This window comes from Ammospiza caudacuta, chromosome 4 (assembly GCF_027887145.1).
Source record: "Ammospiza caudacuta isolate bAmmCau1 chromosome 4, bAmmCau1.pri, whole genome shotgun sequence".
Classification (NCBI taxonomy): domain Eukaryota; kingdom Metazoa; phylum Chordata; class Aves; order Passeriformes; family Passerellidae; genus Ammospiza; species Ammospiza caudacuta.
The window spans coordinates 22,612,017-22,633,779 of record NC_080596.1 but is presented as its reverse complement, the minus strand read 5'-3'; the positions used below and the strand labels follow the sequence as shown (position 1 = coordinate 22,633,779).

Here is a 21,763-nt window from a genome sequence, read left to right as displayed (position 1 = left end):
GGCACAAAATAATCAAGAAAGGACATATTCCATGAAAACAGTGAAGAAATTATCATATTCCCAAAACTGGGAAGCAGTGCATGTATGGTGTGCACAGGAAAGCTTCAGTGGAAACATTACTTTCCTTTCCAGTAAGTGAATGCTGCCATGGGGGAGGTAAAAATGCTCTAATTGGAAGTTCCCCATCCCAGCATTAGGAAAACTTTCTCCCCCTCCTTCACATGCCTACGAACAAGGGACTACGAGAGAGAGCCAAGACAGCGCCTCTCTAAAAACAAAATGTTTACAAAGAAGAGAGGAAGCTGTCCGACCTGGTTCTCCCCAGCACAGACACAGCAGCACTCTCGGGCAGTGACAAGGCTCTAGTTGTGCTCAGAGTTCTAAAGCCATTTCTTAAAACATGATGCAATACATAATAGTGAAATCTGATGTGCACCTCCATGGCACTTGGCTAACAGTACCACACTGCCCCCTTATGTGTAAATACAGGGCTAGATTGAGTAGGTTTAGGGATAAATATTTGCTTCTGAAACATTCAAAGGTACCAAAACTTGAAATGCCATCTTTTCCATGGACTAAGCATTGCATTTGGGCTCCCTGGCAAACAACTCTCCGCCAAGAGGTTTCAGCATGTTGTTTGCTATGCCACATTCCACAGCTGTGTTTATTTCTACAGCCTTATCCACAGATCTCTGCTGAAATTAGTGGTGGTGAGAAGAACAAGTATTTCCCAGGGATACTTCATAAGAGATGAGCTTTCTTGTGTGCTTCTAGGTGGCTTACAGAGGTGGCTGAGAATTTCTTCAGTGTTTCTTACTAGTCTCTCACAAATGTTGTAATATACTCCTTTAAAACTATTATCATGAGAAATTAGGAGTCAGAAAGGCAAAAGACAAAAAGACTTTTTGCTCTTTAAAGCAGTTCATAGTTGTGTTCATCCCTACTTTGGTATCGTTTTAGGCCTTTTTATTAGGAAAACAAAATCCAGCCCAGTCCTAACTAGACATTTTTCAGCAGCAGCAACATCTTTCTGTTGTAGGCCAAAGACTCAGATCATACTACAGTTTCGCTAAGGAGAGCATCTGAAAAGCAAGCAGAACATCAACCTCCACCTTCAGAAGTGCACATACAGCCGTCAGCTTATCTTTCTTGCTTTATTTTCACTTAAATAGACAAATGTGTTTCATCATGGTTTGGATATTTGTCTGCTGCACTGACAGAAGCACTGATAGGTCTGCCTGAGAATTGAGGGAATGGAGAGCTGCTTTATTTAAGCTGTGGGGAGAAATGCAGGTTTTGGTTTTATTCAAATTTGCTTCCAATCTTTTAACTATTTAAACATCACTGAAGATAAATGTTTCATGGCTAATAAAAGGTGTCAGCTGTGAGTGACCTGTTGTCAGAAGCCCAACGCATGCACACAGAGGACAGAATAGAACATCACACACACACGATATGAGCACCTGAAATGGCCCCAGCAGCGCTGAGTGCTGGCTGACTTGCACAAAAGCACGTCCTGAGACCACAGGTGAGCAAGTTTAGGAGTACTGTCCTGCACTACAAGCAGCTGCTATCAGATGCATGGCAAGGCAATCACACGTATCCAGTTGGAGGGAAACTCTCCCAAGGAAGAACAGATTGGAATGTGCTGTTTAAGAGATGATTGCTTTGCTGCTCAAAAACCACACCCCCTGAAGGTCAGATCTACCACTATCACTCATCTGCACTGCAGAAGTCACCACAGCTTAGACTAATTCCTGTAATAAAGACAAGAGTGAGGTGTGCTCATTGAATTACATCATTCTAGAAGCGATAAAAATATACTAAGCCAACCTCAAAGTTTAAAGATTTCACAGTCACCTCCAGTGTTAACACAGTTTTTGACACTGTGGTCAAACTGCATGAGATTTATAGACTGTCAGTTCTCTACAATTTAGTTCTCAAAAGCTCTGGCATCCTGCTATTGACCTACCTGGGAGTAAACTCTGAAGCCAAGTGTAACAATTTACACTTGGGAGAAGACTAATATATGTAGCACTCAAAATTTTAATCCAGCAACAAATCCCTCTGTTAGTCAGTCCCAGTTAGTCCACTACTGTAAATGCTTCTCTAGGTCTGATCTTATATGAAAGTAAAATTTCAAAGTGCACACCGAATGAACCAGAGGATGAATCTCGGAACCTGCAGCGTAAACGTTACAACAGAAAAGATGAAACTCTGGTGGATCAATTTAAAACTCTGGTAAGTCTGACCTATTTCTCTCTCTATGTAGGAGTATAAAATGGATGCTTTACAAGCCCAAACAAACCACAAACCATCTTGGGCATACAGCACTAATAACAGCTCTGTCTAGAGCAGTGAGCCCAAGATCATCCCTACATAGAACCATTCCAATTCCTAAATCTGTGTCCCACAGTGTCTATGGCAGCATTTCTTCAGAGTAATGAGCCAAATTCAACATATTATCGTACTGTACTCTACCAGCAGATCCACATGGCAGCAGCCCAAGCAATTTTGCCAGATTCCCCTTAATCTGCAACAACAGTGTTGGACTCTAGATCCTGAGCTCTTACGAGAACTGATTTTAGATACTGAGAAAACCCACGGCTGGGAGGATTCACCTTGGCCTATTCCACAAGTTTATGACTAGATGTATAGCTGCACATGGAAATGTAGATTAGATTCTGCTGCTACAAGAGAATACTGATTGTTCGTTCTGGTCTCAAGCAGAACTAATTAATGAATTTCAGTATGTTTGCCAGGAATTACTTGAGGAAAAGACCCAGACATCAGGTCATCTCTGTCTGCTTTGTTTCACTGGGGTAATTAAAATTTCCTCTAAAAATCAGTGGGAAGCAAACAGCAAGGACAGAGTGGGGTGAAAAAGAGGGGAGAAAAAACTGGAGGTTTAGTAATAGAACTAATGAAGATAAACTTATAAGAAATCAGTGAGATTTCTTATAAGAAAGCAGTGCCATGGTTTTGTTTCAAGAAAAAACCCCTATCACTCTCATAACACCAAGCATCCAGAACATGCATCTCTATCCTTGGAATACACAAAGGCAAACCAGAGCACCAAAAGTCACTGTGCAATGCAAAGGAAGCTAGGGCAAGCAAGGTTATTCAAAATTCTTTGGAATTCCCCAAGTGGGATAGGCTTCACTACTACATTAATATGTTGTGGAGAAGAGTATTTCTCACTATAAGAACAACATACATTTCTATTTGGGCAATTCCCCTACAATTCCAATTTGATTTGCCATTGTTAAATGAAAGATACAAACACAGACACTTCCACTAATGTTCATTGAATAATATAAAACATCTAGCTATGACATATGTACTGCTCTCCCCTTACACATTTTATCCCTAAGGTACTCCTTGCATTTCCATGACAACTGGCTATCATATATGCTGATCAAAGAATATTTTATACAGTAGCAGTTAATGGGATAGTGCAAGGGGAGCTTATCACCATGGTCTTTCCTTGACTTAGCTTCGTTTCAATGTAAGGCAAGCCCAATTCAGGTTAAACCCAGCAATCTGCACAAAACCAAAAATCATATATTTTTATTAGAGACAAAAAACACTAAAAAAATGGCAACAGTCTTTGTGGCTCACAGTTGTGCTCTTCCTCAGAATAATTTTCAACATTTTTTTCCTCTTAGGATAATGAAGACAGTGGCCATACCCTGCTTTTTGCCATTTTCTGAAACCAAAGCAGTCTTTTATGTCCAATTACAATTTTACTGTAGATATAAGAATTTCAGAAATTGCAAGGTGAAAACAAGCATCCTAAAACACTACTACAATAGTTCAGCCACTAATTATAACCACTAACCACTAATTGCACACTAATTGTAATCCATTTTTTAACAGCAAAAACCACATTCAATAAAATGAAAAGTTCTAGGGTTTTTATTCCCTATTTGAAGGGATTACAGAAGCTAATTGGAGTTATTAAAAGTTTAATCATAATAGAAGTTACAAAATATCAATTTCTAGAGTGCAAGGACAAAAGTTTTATTTCAAAACTGATTTCTGCACCAATTCTAATAATTTTATACAATTTCCAGAGTACTGAAATCTTTTTTAAAAATATCCTTTGTTATTGTAGTTTCTTACTAGTTCATAGTTTTACTTTTCTATGGACAATGTTAGGTCAATATGTTACATTCCTGGTTTTAGTCAAAATATCTATTTCTTTTTCATGTTCACAAACACAATTCAACAAAGGAATTCTTGATATCGAAACAGAATATGTGTTCAGTGTAAAAAATGTGATTACAGTTGATTACTTCTAAAATTCATATTCAATATTTTTTTAAAAGTTTACAAAATTCTCCAAGAAAAATTACCAACAACTTCATCAGAATTCTTAAATAACTTACCTCGCAAATGTTACCATCATGTCCACTCCAATACAGATGTGCCTGTCTCAAATTAGTTATCCTGTCTTTTGCACTTCAACACTTGCATACTGTGAAGTTTGATTTGCTGTGCACTGCTTTCTGAGAGAGTGCACAAGATGCAGATTTTCTGAGGCTATGGAGGCTTGGATTCAGCTACAAATCACAAAATACATTTATATACTATTCACAACCATTGTATTGGTGGGTGGGGGGCAGAATCAGATCTAGTGCTGAAAACTACCTGTGGCTCAGTCTCTAGAGGGCCACCAACCAGAGCCCATCAATAATGCCCTTGTTGCTGCCTGACACACACTGTTGAATTGCAGTGCAACAGTGGATGCAGCCTGGAAAGGAACCAGGTATAAGTCAAAACAAGAAACAGGAATCATCCCTGGCTGTGAGCCAAACCACAAAGCTCTCTAAATAAATAAATTAAAATTGAATCCATCCAAGGCAGTCTTTTCTTCATTGCAGAGATATCATTTGCTGAGCCCATCTACCTGGCAGCTGGACCACCCCTAACTAAATGAAAAATTGCTTATAGGGATTTGTGGACACTCTGAGCCTCAATCTCCTTCTGACTGGAGTATCTGCTATCTCCTCTTCTTATACAAAAACAACTAGAGATCTATACAATCTGTAAACTACAAGAGTGACAAAGAACCCAGGAAGTTTCAGACAGACCTGATGTATCAGTAGACTCTAATAATTAGTCACTCATCTGCCCTGATTGCCTTGAACTGCATAGTTCAAGTTTTGGGATGAAAGGAAGAACCTAAAAGGCCTGCAAACACAACATTACAGTCTACAGGACAGCTGCAAAGGAGGGGAAAAAAAAAAAGAAAACCATACCAAGGTTAAGAACGCACGTCCTTTGATGGCTGGCAAATTCTGAGTTTGTTGAGTCAGCCTTTCTAAAAGTAGCACTCCTGATACAAAGACTGCAGCTCTACCATATCACATCACACCCCACCTTTAACAATTAATGAGAAGAACACTCCTGATGCAGCCCATTCACTGCTATCAACCACTCCACTTCAGCCATCGAGGGAAATGAGAGAGTTAACCACATACCAGGCTGGGAATACCTCCACATTTGCCCACTGCACCAGCAGGAACAGCAGTTTCACCTTCTCTTCTGTGCTCACCTACTCTAACTCACATCAAGGAGAGTATTCTAAAAAGGTTACCTTTCCCTGTTACACACAATAGCTATGTATATCTTGTTTAGATACAGGAACTACTTAAAATAGCAGAGAAATGCCTCAAAAATTAAAAGATTGAATAGTCAATCTAATTACCTTGATTTCTAAAACATTACACACTTCTCAAAAGAAAATAATGTAGAAGGAGAATGTCTGCATATATTTTCTTTTACAAAGAGTGTGAGAAGTCCTAAGAAGATGAAAGATGGCACTTGGAAACCTAAGTCAAGACCCAGCAAAAACAACAACTATGGCCAAACACAGCACAGGTATCTCCCCTTCATTTGCAATAAATATATATATGTAAAAACATATATATACATGTGCATATACACACAAGACCACCATTCCGTATCTATATATATACATCTATTTTACTGCAGATTTTATGAACAGATAATTGAGTATAAAAACCTACATTTTACACCCTACCACACTGTCACCAAGCGAATCATCAGACTGAAATTACAAGATCTTCAAGATTATTGCAAATGACATGGTTCCAACTGCAGCCAACCTTGCAGCCTCACCAGCATTTTCTTTTTCACAGATATCCTTGCTGCCATTACAAGGATTTATACCATCATTGCTTTTTCAAGTATTTTTTGCTCACTTTTTTTGTTAAAATACATTTTTTACCTTGCATTATGACTATAGGCTCTTTGGAGATAAAGAACATGCTGTTCCACTGTATGTCTAATGAAATATTGATGCTTTATTAGTGCAAGAAGCATGCACTTGAAAATATTGGAAATAAAAGTATTATCAGCTGACTGCCACGTATTTTCAATACAAAAATATTTAAAGGTTTGAAATATACTAGCCCTTCTGGTAAGGCAAAAGCTTTCTAGAATTCCAAAGAGTACATGCAAAACACATTATGTCACACAGTTTCTGCATAAGAATTTACTTTTTAAACTTTTCAGAAGCACAACAACTTTTCCCCCCTTCAAGTCCCTTGCAATATTTTACAGAATATTTTCTTTTACTAACAAGATTTTATTTAGGAACATCCATTTTGGCAGTCTCCATAAGGACTTCTCCCTTGCTGCCTCCTCTAGAACATGCAAGCACAGCACCCTGACCATCAAGACTGAAGCAAATATTAGTCACTTGAATTCCACTCCTTCTTCATCCTTTCTCTTTACTTACTTAGGAACATTGCTTGTGGGCACCACAAGATGACATCTCCATCACTTTGAAATTTTGTATGAAGTCAAGGAAGGTTCCCCCAAATTAACTGTAAATAAGGTAGGCAAATCAACAAGTCAGAAATCTATATAACTATTTCTATGCACCATGTGTTTGTAGCACAGCATCTCAGCAGGTCTCTTCGACCCCTGAGATCATGACTTTTGTTTTGATTTTCTTTATTAATATAATATGATTTCTCACAGTGCATGTTCTGTTTCTTTTGGACCAGTCTAGCAGCATACCAATCCAAGTATTGATCCAGACTGCCTCTAATATCATCAACTGCAGTCACAAACGTGAGTAGAGACTTGATATTCAGTCTTCTTACTATGCATAGACCACATTTAGAAAACTGGAGTCTTTTAAACAACAACAACAAAAAAAAAAAATTTGCAGTCCATTAACCACCACATGTATGTGTCCTACATGGAAGGGCTTTATGCTCTCTACAGGGCAGAGAAAGGATTTAAAGAGTTTGCTCACTCTGCAGTGGAACAAAAGAGCTGCTCTGACTCCTACTAGAACTTCTTTGTTGTGTCTGTTGCCCTTTCTGCTTGAGACTCAGCCAATGATTAAGACATGTAATTAGAATTAAGTTCACGAACAGTTTCAATGACACTTCTGATTAGTTACATGCTTCAAGTTCGGCACGTGCTGAATACCCTCCTGAATGCCTTCACGTGTTTTCACAAACTCTGTGCTAATGGAGATATTTTCATGTCATTTTTCCCCCCTCCAAGTCCAACGTTTGTTGACTTGAGAAACATTCACCTTGTGGAGGTTTCAAATTGCTGCACCACAGCGAACCACCATAATTACACTGCATTGCTTCTTGGTCCTGCTTTGCAGCCAAAGGCAACGCAACAGGAAAGCTGAAACAAACCCTCTTCAGTAACTCTTATGTGTCCTTTCAAAAGATCTGCTCTCTTGCCAAAAAACAGTATTAAGTTTATGTGGTGGTGTGGCATTCCACCCTGAAAAGCATTTACCTGCAACAGAGCTGCGGGATTGCCAAGGGGACACTGTGCTGCTTCATGCTCTAAAACAAACCAAGTTCACCCGCTTCCATTCCTTCTGTCTCACGAATATTGCATGCATTATGCACTGTAATACGTTTTAAGACAAGATTTTTCAAGGATTACTACATGAAGTTGATGTTGGCTTAAGAGCTCAGGAGTATTAAATTCTTCTCTTCCTTTTCTAGTTTAAAAAAGAAATCATGAAAGCGCCCAAAGTATGAAGAAAAAAAAAAAGCATTTCATTAAAAAGATTCCCCTTAAAACTATTTTCAACATATCAAAGCTAAGCCATAGACATTTTGTCTAAAATACGTAAAATCTTTCCCCTTTATAGAAAGATTGATAGAGAAACGGTATCTGCCTTATATATAGGAAATACTGAGCTTTTCAGCTTGAGTGTCTTTGAGATAATTTTGCCCATAGGTTGTTTGAATTTGAGAAAAAGGTATCTTTTACAAAGCCTATTCCCTTTCCTCAGATTCTGGTCTTCCAGTCTCCACAAGGAGCTTCTAGATGTAGCCCCTCGCTTTTTTCCTTCTAATTTTCTTTCATTGTAATCTTAATCTTCTTTCTGTTTTTATAATCTTGCTATTTGTACTCACTATTCTTTCCTCCCCCATATGCTGGTTTAAATATTCCAGTCCCACTGAGATTTTTATTCCAACCTCCTCCCTCATCTTTTTTTCATTTCTTAGGCTTTTTTTTTTATCCTGGTGCCTTTTTTTTCCTTCTTAAAATAATATTCAGGGAATTGAGAAACCAAAATGGTTCACATTAGCACTGAGGCATCTCTAAATGGCAAATAAACAAGCTCTTTGAATAGTGACATTCACTCCAACAACATACTCTACAAACACTATAACAAACAGCAAGATAAATGTGCATGCTCCTCATGCTGCCGTAGCATGATGGACCAACCTTCTTCCTCACCACAAGTCAGAGAAAAGACCAGAAGAGCCAAAATGTCCAAAATTTCCAATCTGTTAAGCCCATGGGAAGAAAAACTAATTGAAACCCTTGAAACTCATTTGGAGGAGGCAAAGAAGAGAAATCAAAACCTTTTCTTTGGGCCAAGTTGACTAAGACTTGTTATTAGAAGATTACCTAAAGGCCAAGATTGCTCCAGGCAGTGTACAAGCACAGCTGGAGTCAGCTCCTGAGCTTGGTACCTCAAAGCAAAATAAACAAAATTATGAGACACAAACATGAATTCCTTGATGCTTCTTTAGTGAAGGGAAAAATACAGGACACAAAATCTGGCTATCCTTCCCCCATCTGGCTGTCCTTTCCCTATAGCAATAGGACAGAAGCAAAGCAAGACATTTTATGGGTCTAATTATCCTCTGGATTGTCCTTGCTTCCACAGCAGGTGGTTCTGACAGTCCTGAATAAAATATCTCAGCTGGGGTCTAGAGTTTGTCTTTTTTCTTTCAAAGCAGAGATCTGCTTGTGCAGCTCACCCTCTAAGTGGGCACTGTGAAATACTCAACCTGAGAGAGACCTGCCTAGAACTGACAAAAGCTAAACAATTCCCTTCCTGATGCTCCTCTATCCCTTCCTACTCTTAATCATTGTGCCATTCTAATGGCATTTAAGCAACACATCAGGCTGTATGGTCTGGCTTCAGTGTTCCAATCTCAGCATTTTGCAAAACATCCCCTCCTCAACACACAGTAATTGGTTCACAGCCACAAATTGTAGGTACATATGCAGCCTGTAAACAAGATGGAAGTGGCGCTGACTGGTTTCTAGCCAGGAGGATGTACATATCAAAAAAAATAACCCCAAAAATAAACAACAATACCAGCTTATTCACTAAGCATGATACTCTTATCTTAGGGAAAGTCATTGTGTTCAGGTTTCCACACATTCATTGCACAGAAATTCTCTAATTAGAACAAAAAGTGATGATACTGGAATAACTGCACCAGGATTTCAATGCCAGTAACCCAATTATGTGTCCTAAAAATGAACAGTGATTCTCGTTCAAAAAAGCTATCCACAAAACACATAATGGGAATTGATGGAATTTAAAAATATTTGAGGAATCCTAACCATTTTTTACTGTTCTGCCTACTAGGTTTCTGTATTTATATCAGAAGTGCCGATGGCTCCTGCTCCTACAGTTGGAAAGTTTGTTGGTCCTTTCCTTGGCTACAGGGGAAAAGAAATGCCTCTCTGCTGAGTACCAGAGCTGGAAATTACATATGTACAGTGTGAAGGGTCAGTGCACCTCCATCTTGACTCCATCACTTTCCTACAATTGCAAACTTTGCTCCCATCAGCTGAAGCCACTAAAAATTAGCAGAGTTGGAGTAGTGGCTGAACAAAATACTAAAATATTTTAACCCACAACCAGTGACATTTCCTAGGACTTCACCAGGGGTATAAATAAAAATATCTAATGCAAGACTCTCAGAAAGTCTTAAATGCATATAAATTTAAAATAACAACATAAAATGAACGTTAGACTGGCAATGACCTTGCTTGCCTTTAAAAGCAGGTCCTTGGTCTGCCTTAAACGAAGAAATGTCACTTGTAAAAGCAGCATACTCAGTCTGACTATAAAATTTTTGTGCTTCAATGCTTCAACACACCTCTGCCTTTGTTATAAGCACACAGAGGTCACACATGGGGCTGCCTCCCATTTTGGAAGCAGGTCTGGAATGGGAGAGGCTGCTGCAGGCAGACCACTGATGATAAGTTCACTGTTAGAATTGGCAGTGAAATGACAGAAATCCCTTAAAAAAATTATACCCTTCTAGTTCTAAAGAAGGCATAAAACCAAGAAATTATGGAAAATGAGGCAGTATTATACTGATGTACTTTCCATTCCTCGCTTCTCCACATTTGCAGAGGAGCAAGAAAGGCCACTAATGTCTCAAATGTAAAACTGATGTCCAATTTTAAGAGACATGTGACTGAGCTGGCATGAGAATAGGATGGTGCTAATCTGTGGTGATTTGAATAAACACAACTCAACCTCCACATGTTATTAAAACATCCTGGCTCTGCTTGCTCTCTCTCGACTTTCTTTAATTTGTGTGGTCGCCTCAATAGCTTTAAAATCATGAGCTCAACTGCAAGGTTTACTTTCATTTCTAAGATCCAAAATTAATACCATGGCTTACAGCTCTTGGAATATTTATTGCTTAGAACTTGAGCCACATGTGCAGCCCAGTATTTTTCCAACAGAACAATGCCATATCTGCTCAGTGTGCGTGTGAGGACAGCATTACACTCTAAGTCAACTAAGCCAACAAAACCCACCATGTGGACACAGCTATGCCAACAGCAGCTTTGCCCAGCCTGCATCAATCAGGGAGGGAGCATAATTACATTGTCAGAAAAGCCTGAAACATACATTATTTAGAGTAGATAACACTTGACTTAAATAGCCAATTTCAACACTGTTAACCTTTAAAGGAAATAACAATTTCAGTGCTCCAAGTACTTAAGAAAGGAGAGAGGAAAAAGCACATCTTGGGATTTTGCCAAAGCACTTTTTTTTTTTTTGACAGTAAGAATTAGGGAGATGCTGTCCATCTCTCAGTACAAAGTACCTTAAACATCCAGTTAGAGAAGTCAACTTAGACACATGGGACTCCCAAAGGAGTACCTAAATAAGGAGACAAGTAAATTAATTTCTCACTATTTTTATTTTTATTTTCAGATCCCAGATTACATGCAGTGATATCCTGGACAGTACCTTGTATATGTGAGGCACTCTAGTAACTGGCAACTTTAGTAACGGCAGCAACAACAATTTCTATTTTCAGTACTACCTAAAATACAAACGCTTAAAATAACACACATTCAGCTGAAAACAAAGGAAGTGTTAATACCTGGCTCTCTCAAAATGTTTTTTACACATAAAATTTAGAGTACAGTAAAGTCTTCTTTTTTACACTGGGAACTCTGAGGCAAAATGAAAACATAAAACAATTAATTCAGACCCTGGTCAAAGTACTTGATGGAAGAGCCAGAAATGGAACCCAGGCTTTCTCTTTTCTCATTTTGTATCACTTTTGCTCAGAAAAAAAGCAAATGCAAGATTCACAATGCAAATCTACTGGTGTACTATGCACACAGAAGCACTACCACTGCCATGAAACATGCATTCTGAATGTCAGTTCAGCTATGAACATGAATGATTACCAAGGATAAATAACCAAAAGCATACTGTGTATAGAGAATATTCTTTAGAATTAAACTGTTAGTCTAATGGCATGCCTAATTCCATGCTTAACCCCAATAAGGCTAGCAGATTGTTTCAGACAATGCTCAGAAAGGTGAAAATGTAGCAAAACGTACCTTCTCGTGATTTTCTATCAGGATTTCAACGACAATATTCTGAAACTTCAGGTCCATGATGGCTGCTACAGTTTCCTCCTGTGGCCTCATTAGGGTTGGTCCAAATACTACCCCTAGGTTTGCCACAGTCATTAGATTCTTCTTGGCATGTTTTGAAACACTTTTTGAAAAGAATTGAAGGAAAAAACAGGAAATGGGTTATGAAAAATTTCCATTGCTGCTGGAAATGGCAGTCTATGAATGAAAACATTGCATTTCCTTAATCTGTGTTTTAGAAGTTTGTTTTGTGCAAAGTTTCTTCAAATAAAGTCTTACTAAATTCTGGAAAACTGAAAAGCCATTCTTCCAGTGGCAACTTAAAAACAAAACCAGTCTCTTACTGAACTTAAATATATAAAATACGCTTAGCCTTGGACCAGGGCAAGTGTGAAACCAACTTAAATTTGCTAACAGATCTCCACTATTCCCTCTGCCAGAATTTGCAAAAAGAAAGTATAATGTTCCCTTTCTCACTTCAATCAAACCCTCAGCTGCTGGCAGGACTGCTAAAGTAAATACTTGTATGGCTTCATTAACGTCTTAGATTTCTGCCTTTCCCGCCAAAATATGCACAGCGTGAGTCAAATGTCTCGTCTGCCTTTGCACGTTTGGTTCTTGGGGCTGAGGATGACAGCATCAAAATGGGCTTCAGCTCCAGCCACACTTCACTAAAGCCCTTTGTAGCTAAAGAAAGGTAAAGACAAGAATTCTGACAAGGTAGGAAAGCAGGTCATAGCACTCACTTCGCTAAATGTTTCACCAGAATTTCCAGCATCTCTTTGTTCTTTTCTGGGAGTTTGTGGACTAAGAAGTGAACAGCATTGACTCGAGATTCCGGACTCCCACTTTCTATGGGATACAGAAATAAATATCTCAAAAAAATTAAAATAAAATAAGATCCACAGCAACATAAACCTTCTCCCACCCCTGCATGGAAACACACTGCATACACTTCACTTCACCACTTATGTGTCTCCAAACATAGCAACACTGAACATATGTGCTTGTTTTCACAAGTAATATTGTTCTCGAATTATCATCTTATTTACTTATTTTGAGAACTTGTCTTTCAGTCCACCTGCAAAAGGATGCCTTTGTTCATCTATTTTTAAAGTCTGCCAGATGCAGTTATTGTTTTGCTGCACTGCATCCGTGTGCTTAGAAATACACTGCAAGGTGAGCAGCGATGTTACTGGGTGCCACAGAGAAAAATTGTACTGCTTTCCACTTTAGCATCATTAACTGATTGTCCTCATGATTAGAACTCAGTTTTGTTGGTACCGTGCACCTAATGACACTGCATTTAGGCAACCTTGCATTGGAAACTGCAAGCAAATCCAAATGCTTAGAAAACCTAATGACCTCTGAAGACACAGAAGAATAAACATGCAAAAAAACCTACAGAGAATACTATGACAAAGGTTCTGAATAACAATGGCATCTCTAGTACAGTACAGAAATATAGATAAGCAAATAGCTTTTATGTTTGTCTGTTGCATGTCAAATTGAATAATTTTGGCCCCTACAGGTTTCATTGTACACAGATGAAAACAAGAACCTGTAAAAGATGAAAATAAACCATCTTCCCACTTCAAGCTGCATTAAATCACAAAATTACATCTCTGTAGTGGTTATAATGAGAGGAATGGAAGCATTTCTATTGCCTATAATAATACTTACTAGAAAGTGCAGGATGAGAAAAATTTATACATTTTTCTGAATGCAAAAAATTTTGACATGAGGACCACTGATCAGATCCCATTTTTCTCTAAGGCAACTGTGTTTGCTAAGCGTATTGTCTATAAAATACCACAATTTCTTCGTATTCATCTGTGCATAATGCTTCAGATTTTTTTTTCTTTGCATACTGTTGTAGATTTTAGGGCTGTATTTTATTCTTTTGCAATGAATACCCCTGCACAGATTGCAAGAAAAAAGGCTACCAAAAAGCAAAATGTTTAATTTCTAGTGAGCTACTCAAAATTCTCATGGAAAAAATGGGTCTTCTTTAAAGTGAGACTATTTTGTGTATATGTGAGATCACAAATTCTAATTAAAGAATGGCTAAACAATTTAATTACAAGATACAGTCAAAGTTAATATAATTTCAACCTATACTGATATGCATTAAAGAGAACAGGATTGAAGGAAAACCTTTTAATTTTGGCTCCTCCTCCAATGGTTTCAGGGAAAAGGATACTCCATGCTATTTCCAGTGTTGGTTTTTTATAGCCAACATAGGAAACAACACTGACTACCTATTTTTGAGCATACTGTAACTCAGATCTGCAATGTTGACCGAATTTCCCTCCCTAGAAGCAACTCCTTTACTAAACTGTTTACTACTCATGAACACTGTACTGTCTCAAACATGTAACTTAAACTGAATTCCTTTACTGAAAGAGACTATAATATAAAGAAAAATAAAGTGAGGAAACTGCTGGCAAAACTTCAGAAGTAGAGAAATTATTTTAACACTTTCTAATACAAACATGAAGACTCACCACATAGGTAAGGATGTCAACTTTTGTTTAAGCACTTGCCTGCTAGCATGTGCTTTGACAACGAATTTCCTGAGCTAATTCTCATTTTGAATTAAGGACCAGAAGAAAACACATTCTGCAGTCCTGGAAAGTCATTATAGCAATCTGAAGATGATAAAGCAATTGTCTCAAAGTTTATTTTAATTTTGCTTTCCACAGTTTGCCAGACATGCTACAGGCTGGAAAGAAAATCAGCTAAATATCTGTTTGATACTTTGCCAAAAATTTTCTTACACAGTTTCCCTCTATCCTCTTCCAAAAAAATTCCGTGTACACTAGATACCATACAACTGAGCTACAAATGCTGTTGTGTCTTCTCCAAGTCTGTATTTGAACTGCCACAGTGTAATCTGGCCTGCTCTTTCCTTTCTTCTAATGCGTGAGGAACATTGAAGCCAGCCTACACACAGAGCTAGCAAGGCACTGAAAAGAAGGGTCAGGCAGCTGTGCTTTGAGGACTCCAATGAGCTCAAATGAATGTACTTGCTTTTGCTAAGCTTCATACTCTTTATAAATGTAAGGCAAAAAAAAAATCACAGATTAAGTAGATGCTTATCATTACGCAATTAAGATAATAAAAATAAATGTTTACACTGGCTATCCGAAAGTTTTTCCATAAAAGTAAGAACTGTGCTAAGCAGTCATATTATATGTGACACACACTGGAACTAAATACTGATTCAAACATATTCTTAAATCATTTATTATTTCTTGTTCCTGTATTTTTACTGGGATGAAGCATTTTTCAGGAATTGCATTTGCAGAGTGCTCCTGAGGTCACAACAGCACAACAACAAAAGATTTCTATTTAAACTACAGTCATGTATTTACTGGCAGGAACGATGAATTCTCCATGCAACTCATGTGTCATCAGTGGCTCTGGAAGGCTTCTGCAAAACAAGGATGATATAATAAATTTAACTGTATTTTCTTCTAGCTGCATTTACTCTAATCAGGAAGCTTTTTTAACATTCAGTAGCATAACTCTCCTACTGGAAGCAACCATTGTTACAAAGGAACTTGAATTCAGTGATTTCTAGAACAAAAGGAAAAATTGGTATTATCAGGAAAATAAGTCTAAATGCATCCATTCACCTTCCATGAGCTGAAATGATGCCTCTATCATAAGATACCTTTCCAGTTTCAAATCAAGATTGTACACAAATATTATTCAATTCATTCTTTATTGTCATTCTTAGCATTTGAAAAGTGCTAAGTTAATGCCTTACTGGAAAGACACCAAGGTCTTAACAATAACCACCACCATCAGAGTTAAAGCCATTAATTATATTGACTTTACTGATGCTCATGAAATATTGCATATCTGAGTAAGCACTCAGATGGGAAATACTGTAGGGAAGAAATACTTTATTGTGTACACTTATACTTTTTTTAAATACTTTTCTATACTATGTAAGAGTTGCATCCTTAAGATATTTCTGCAGCACTCATTGATAGTGGTTGTAATAATATTTTACTTATTAAAAATAGCAGATTAAAAGTACAGTGTGTTACACTAGAGATGCACAAAAGTGTGACATTTTATGTTCTTAGGCAATTTAGTAAAATAGTTTTATTACGAATTGGCAAAGCCATTTGAATAGCTTTCCCCAAAACAAATAAATATGGTATTTGTACAAAATCAGCTCCTATTCCAAAACACAGCAAAACTAACTAGTGCAGCCTAACATATAGCATAGGAGAACTAAATTAAGAACTTATAATCTAAAAAACCAAATTAACAAGAGACAGCCTTACCGCAGATACTGCTTCATAGCACTAGTAATTGTCTTCACTTCCCAATCTACAGAGTTTTCCAGGTCAACTTCATTGCAGGTTTTTGAATCTAGAAAATAACCAGAAAGACAAAAGGGACATGAAAAAAGGGAATTCTAAATCAGTATGAGTTACATGAACAGCAACACACTGACTTTCAACACTACGTGTTTGCTCACATGAGCACAGAAGCAACGTCCTTTTTATTATTATTCAGTGATATGAAGAAGACCAAATATCCAAATCTGTTTGTAAATTCCATGTTCATATTTTTTTTATTTAAACTATTTACTGATTTTTTTTTTTTTAATGAGGGATTAAAAACCACCCTCATGTAAAAAGATCTCTATAGCAATTGAAATTTTCACACCTCTAATTAAACAGAGAGATGTTCACGAACAGAAAGATGTACAAAAACAGTTTAGGGAAAAAAGAAGAAGAATTTTCTTTTACGCTTTTCTTTCTTATTTAAAGTGATAAATTGTTTCCATAGTTTTTCTTGTAAACTGTTGATGAGAACAGGTAAAGTGCAGCATGACCCTCTGCATTGTGTGAGAATGTTTTAAGAGGTGCTTCCAAAGTAGGAAAAGGAGTCTTTGCTGAATGTTTGCCTTACTTGATCAGTTTTAGCCACTGGACAAGAAATACTTGTTTGTTTGACCATTTCTCAGGACCACAGAACTCCCACCTTCTCCCAGGTTAGTTGGGGGAGCCTTGGAACAAGACAGACCAAACCAAAAGGTTTGTCTGATTGACCCATCAGGTTGAAGACTTTAACAGATCGAAAACAACACAGCACACTGGAATATTTTGCAATCAAAAAAAACCCTTTTGGCCTCAAAACAGGAAGCCATAGCTAGCTGACACAAGAGGAGAGCACATATATATGGCCAGCTTAGCCCTGTGTGTTTGCTGATTTCCTGTTATTATTTACTGCTACGTTTCTGTCAGTCACTGCAGTGGCTGATGCCGATTACGTGTGGACCCGTTCATACAATTCAGAATTCATTTGTTACTTGGCTTGTCAGACAAATGACAGACACATTTAAAAAATCAAATTAGGATCCCTGATTAAAGGTGCAGTCCTTTTACTGGGACGAAATAATTTTGTTCTAAAAGCTGTGCCAAGCAATTATTTCTGTAACTGAATATTCTCCCTCATTATATCAATTATTTAAATCTCATTTTAAAATACAGGTCAGATAACATTTTCTAGCAAACTGTTACTAGCCAACCACCACCCAAAATACTCAGGATTGTCTCAAATATAAGGTTCTTTTTTTTTTTTTTTCATGTTAGCACACTACTTGTTTCCACGTTCAAATTCTCTTTTTCAAGAAGAAAATTTGTCTCCTGAATTAATTAAATAAAAAACTGCCATCACATCAGAAGCTACAAAAACTAAGGGGGTTTTGTTACTAAATCACTATGTAATATCCAGTTTTAAAATAGCTGCTTCATAATCATCAACCTCCTTTATATTCAAAGTATGCACTTTGTTCATTGAAATTTGTTGATGAATTTTGGGAGGAAAACAACAGGCATCTGAATTCCAAAGCGAGCCTCTTAAAATAAAAAATAGAAAGTATTGTTGAAACATTTCATTATCTCTTGGAGGAAAAAAAAAAAAAGAAACAGCCCTGCTACAAACCCCTGGTTTGATTGTAGAAGCCATTAAGATTTAAGGACATTTTCTTCATTTTTGGTTTGGCATTTGCTTTACATTGCTCTGTGCCCTTCCATCCAATAAATTTCACTATTCCTGCTCCATTCTCCTCCTCTACATCCATTTTAAGTAAGAACTGGAACTTGAACCAGATTTCAAGAAATTATTAGTCTAGCTTTTTTCATGCTACTTGTTCATGTAACAGCCACAGTGCACTCAAGGGCAACTTTATGCCTGTAAAACTAACTGTGCATGTTTAAGGAACAGCTTTTGACAGATCAGCTCTAAATTTTATGCAAATCTTTCTGACAATAAGGGAGCCAGAGCTTATAAAAACTGTCCAGTTCACTGAGTTGGTTAGGAGGAGACTCTCTTTGCTTTCATATGCAATATGCCCACTGTAGATGTGCATGTATACTGTCATCTACTGTACAGAAATTAACAAGGAATTCCATGCCATTGTTTTGAAACCTGCTAGTTCTGGGAAGGTAGAAGCACCCGAAAGCTTCCTGCTACATGTGATATCTGGTATTTTTCACACCAGACAGAATCAGAAATAAACTTGAACTCATCAGCAGAAACTGCAAGTGCTCAGCAGCCCCTTCCCACAGGCAATGGTCCATGTGAAAGCTGATCCATGCAGTGGCTTGTACAAAATCTGTGGAACAGCGTGTAGGGAATGAGGCACCTCAGATCTATAACGCCATCGATGGAACAGGAACTGGGCCCTGATGCACTTCCAGAACTGAGACTCCTGACAACTCACACTGCAGTGCTTGGAACACATTTCCATAATATTGGAAGTTCTAGCTTTCTATCCCTGTTTACAGTGAGGTATTTGGTTAATTTAACATTTTCCCTTAAAAGGTAGAAAAGTGTTTTCCTCACCAGATGCCTCCCTTTAAATTTAAACAAGATCATTGCTGCAAAATAGCACAGTACCAGTTACAGGTATCTTCATGGACTAAGTTAATTGTAATTTTTTTTTCTAAATAGAATTATGTATTTCATTGGTAAGCTTTATTTTGCAGAGACTTAGCTCCACTAGATTTTTGCATTACAGCTGAAAATCTATGCATTCATAGTACTAGAAAAGCATATGTTGGTCTTCTCATACTCTTTTAACTCTCAGTCTACTTTCCAAAATTCTACAGAAAATAATCTAAAAAAGAGACAAAACTACAAATAAAAAAATTACATCCCTGGTTACCATTTGGAAGACTCTTTTCACACAAGGCCTTTCCAACTGTGAACTTCATGGTCAGTGATAGGTAGCTTAAAATACTTTGAAATCTTATCAAACATTTTAAAATACAGAAAGTTAATATGAGTTTTTTATGATTCTGAAAAATCTTTCATATAAAAGGGTATCTAAGAGTATGTGCAGAGACAAAGGATTAAAGATTAATCAGTCATTTTAAATTCTCTGTACCACTGTATATCAAAAAGGAACCCTCTTTGTTCTCCTCTGAGGACGGATAGATAAAGAGCAGAGATAGAATCACTTTCAACAAATCATCAGAAAAGAGCACCTGCCTGTACCCTTTTTCCTGTTCAGTATTTTGCCTCATCTTGATACCACTGTATTCTTCCTTTGTCAAATAAATATATGAAACTTGGGAATGACAAAAAGTGTTCCTGATTCTAAAAAGTAACTAAAAGCAGATGCTGGAATCCCCAGTAAACTCTTCCAGCTGCTACTGAGCCACTGGCAACCTGAGTCTATTTAATTTGGATACCAATAATGGCAGCAAGGAAAATCTGCCTGCCAGACCTGCACGCCCAAGCTAAGCCAGCAAGAACAAAACTGAAAAGCATCTTGTGATATCAAACACATTTAATCAAGGCTCTCTGAGTGACAGCACGTCATTCTTCCCATGGTCAATGGCTAAAGATGGTTATTGCTTACTGAGGCTAACCCCAACACAGATAAACAACTATGAAAATCTGTTATAGATCAGTCATTTTTATTAATCCCAGTTTGTATTTCCAAAAAGAGCCTTTTTTCTGTAATACTTTAAAGGTTTACTAATGGAGTACTTTAGGGTGCTGTTAATATTGATTAAAGTAAGACATCATAAATTAATATTTAGCAAGGTCATTATGACAGATTGATACGACATGCAGGTCCTCAAGTCTCAAGATGTCTTATCATTTCTGACGAGACAGGCTGTTTGAAAAAATAAAGGAAGGAAAAGAAAAAGTCTTACAGGTGGCACTGAACTGACAGCAGCATATAATATAAAAGCGCTTTGTCATTCACATAATGTCTGGGGTAATGAAATGAATTCACTTTCTGGCTTCCTTCAGTTTGCAGTGCCAAAGAACACTGTGTTATCAGCACAGATGGAGCATGCATGGTTCTGGAGAAGAGCCTGGTGCAAACTGCAAACAAGCTTCTTTGCATACCAATGAATCCCTGAGAATCAGACCTTTGCTGTCAAGTGACAGGTTTGGAAGCTCTATAAAAATGAACTAATCCCAGTGGTCTTGTCTGACTGCATGTACTGTCAGTGCTCAGGACAAGAAATGGGGGAACATGGTACATTCTGCAGTCATGGCTACTACTTTGGTGAGAGATGAGGGACTTCATCCAGGTGCCATATTCATATTTCTCTCTTTTTCCCAACCCCCAGGGACAGCAGAGTGGCAAGAGAACTCCAGCCACTGGAATTAAAGATGCATCACAATTTCCAGAAAGAAAAAGGAGAAAAAAAATTCTGCAAATTATTTTAGCTAACTGGGTATAAAAGAGCCTAAGATGTTTAAGTTTACAAAACCAAATCCTTTCTCCATCTGTCTCCTGCCTCGACACACAGTTATTATTAATACAGATATCATATCCCTCCTCTTTAACCAAATAACTCTTTAACAGTAGGTTTAAAGTAACTCTTATTTTGCACAGTGATTAACTACAGATACATGGGTGTGTACACTGGTACATTCCAGACATGGGAGAAGGAAGGTGGAAACTTCAAACAATGAAGCAACCAGCTTCAAACATACCAAATACTTTGGTATTTTGAATTTTCTGATCAGATCCTTCAACTTAGGCTGCTTTAATTCCACTTCCACCAACCTTGCACAAAGCACAATCTTTGCTCCTACATATGTCTCATAGCAGTTCTTAATTTGTTCATTCCAACTAATCCAGGTCTTTTTAAAGTAGGGAAACTTACAATGATGTGGTGATTATTTGCATGGACTAGAGCAAACTACTGGAAGGTGCTTTAAAAACTAAATATTGACAGTAAAACAACATGAAATAAAATATTGAAAAAATAGTTGTAAAATAGAGGCATACCCATCAACAAACTCAGAAGTCTCTGGACCTTTGAACTCACCCCCACAACTCTGTACAATCCTTGGTCATTTATACCTATTATGTAAAAAACAGAAAAAAAAAAATCACGAGATCAACCACAGTCAAATTCAGCATTAAAATTTTTGCCTCAGGCAAGAAATTATCTTCAAAGACAGAGAGACTACATAGTATTAACAGTTCCAAGAACAACATTATAAATAAAGAATCGTTTTGTTACTCTGCTTTTAAGGTAAGTTCATGTTATATTTTGATAAAGATTTCATGTACCTC

General features: G+C 37.4%; 1 protein-coding gene across 1 annotated transcript in view; it reads right to left on the bottom strand.

Annotated features, from left to right (window-relative positions):
• ARHGAP10 (Rho GTPase activating protein 10) overlaps positions 1 to 21,763 on the bottom strand; it is a 137,728-nt gene that overhangs the window by 35,573 nt on the left and 80,392 nt on the right. The window contains exons 14-18 of the mRNA XM_058803089.1: positions 21,473 to 21,547; positions 16,485 to 16,572; positions 15,558 to 15,616; positions 12,927 to 13,032; positions 12,145 to 12,304 (exon numbers count right to left, since the gene is read on the bottom strand). Coding sequence (XP_058659072.1) covers positions 12,145 to 12,304; positions 12,927 to 13,032; positions 15,558 to 15,616; positions 16,485 to 16,572; positions 21,473 to 21,547 — 488 coding nt within the window. The remainder of the gene's footprint in view (positions 1 to 12,144; positions 12,305 to 12,926; positions 13,033 to 15,557; positions 15,617 to 16,484; positions 16,573 to 21,472; positions 21,548 to 21,763) is intronic.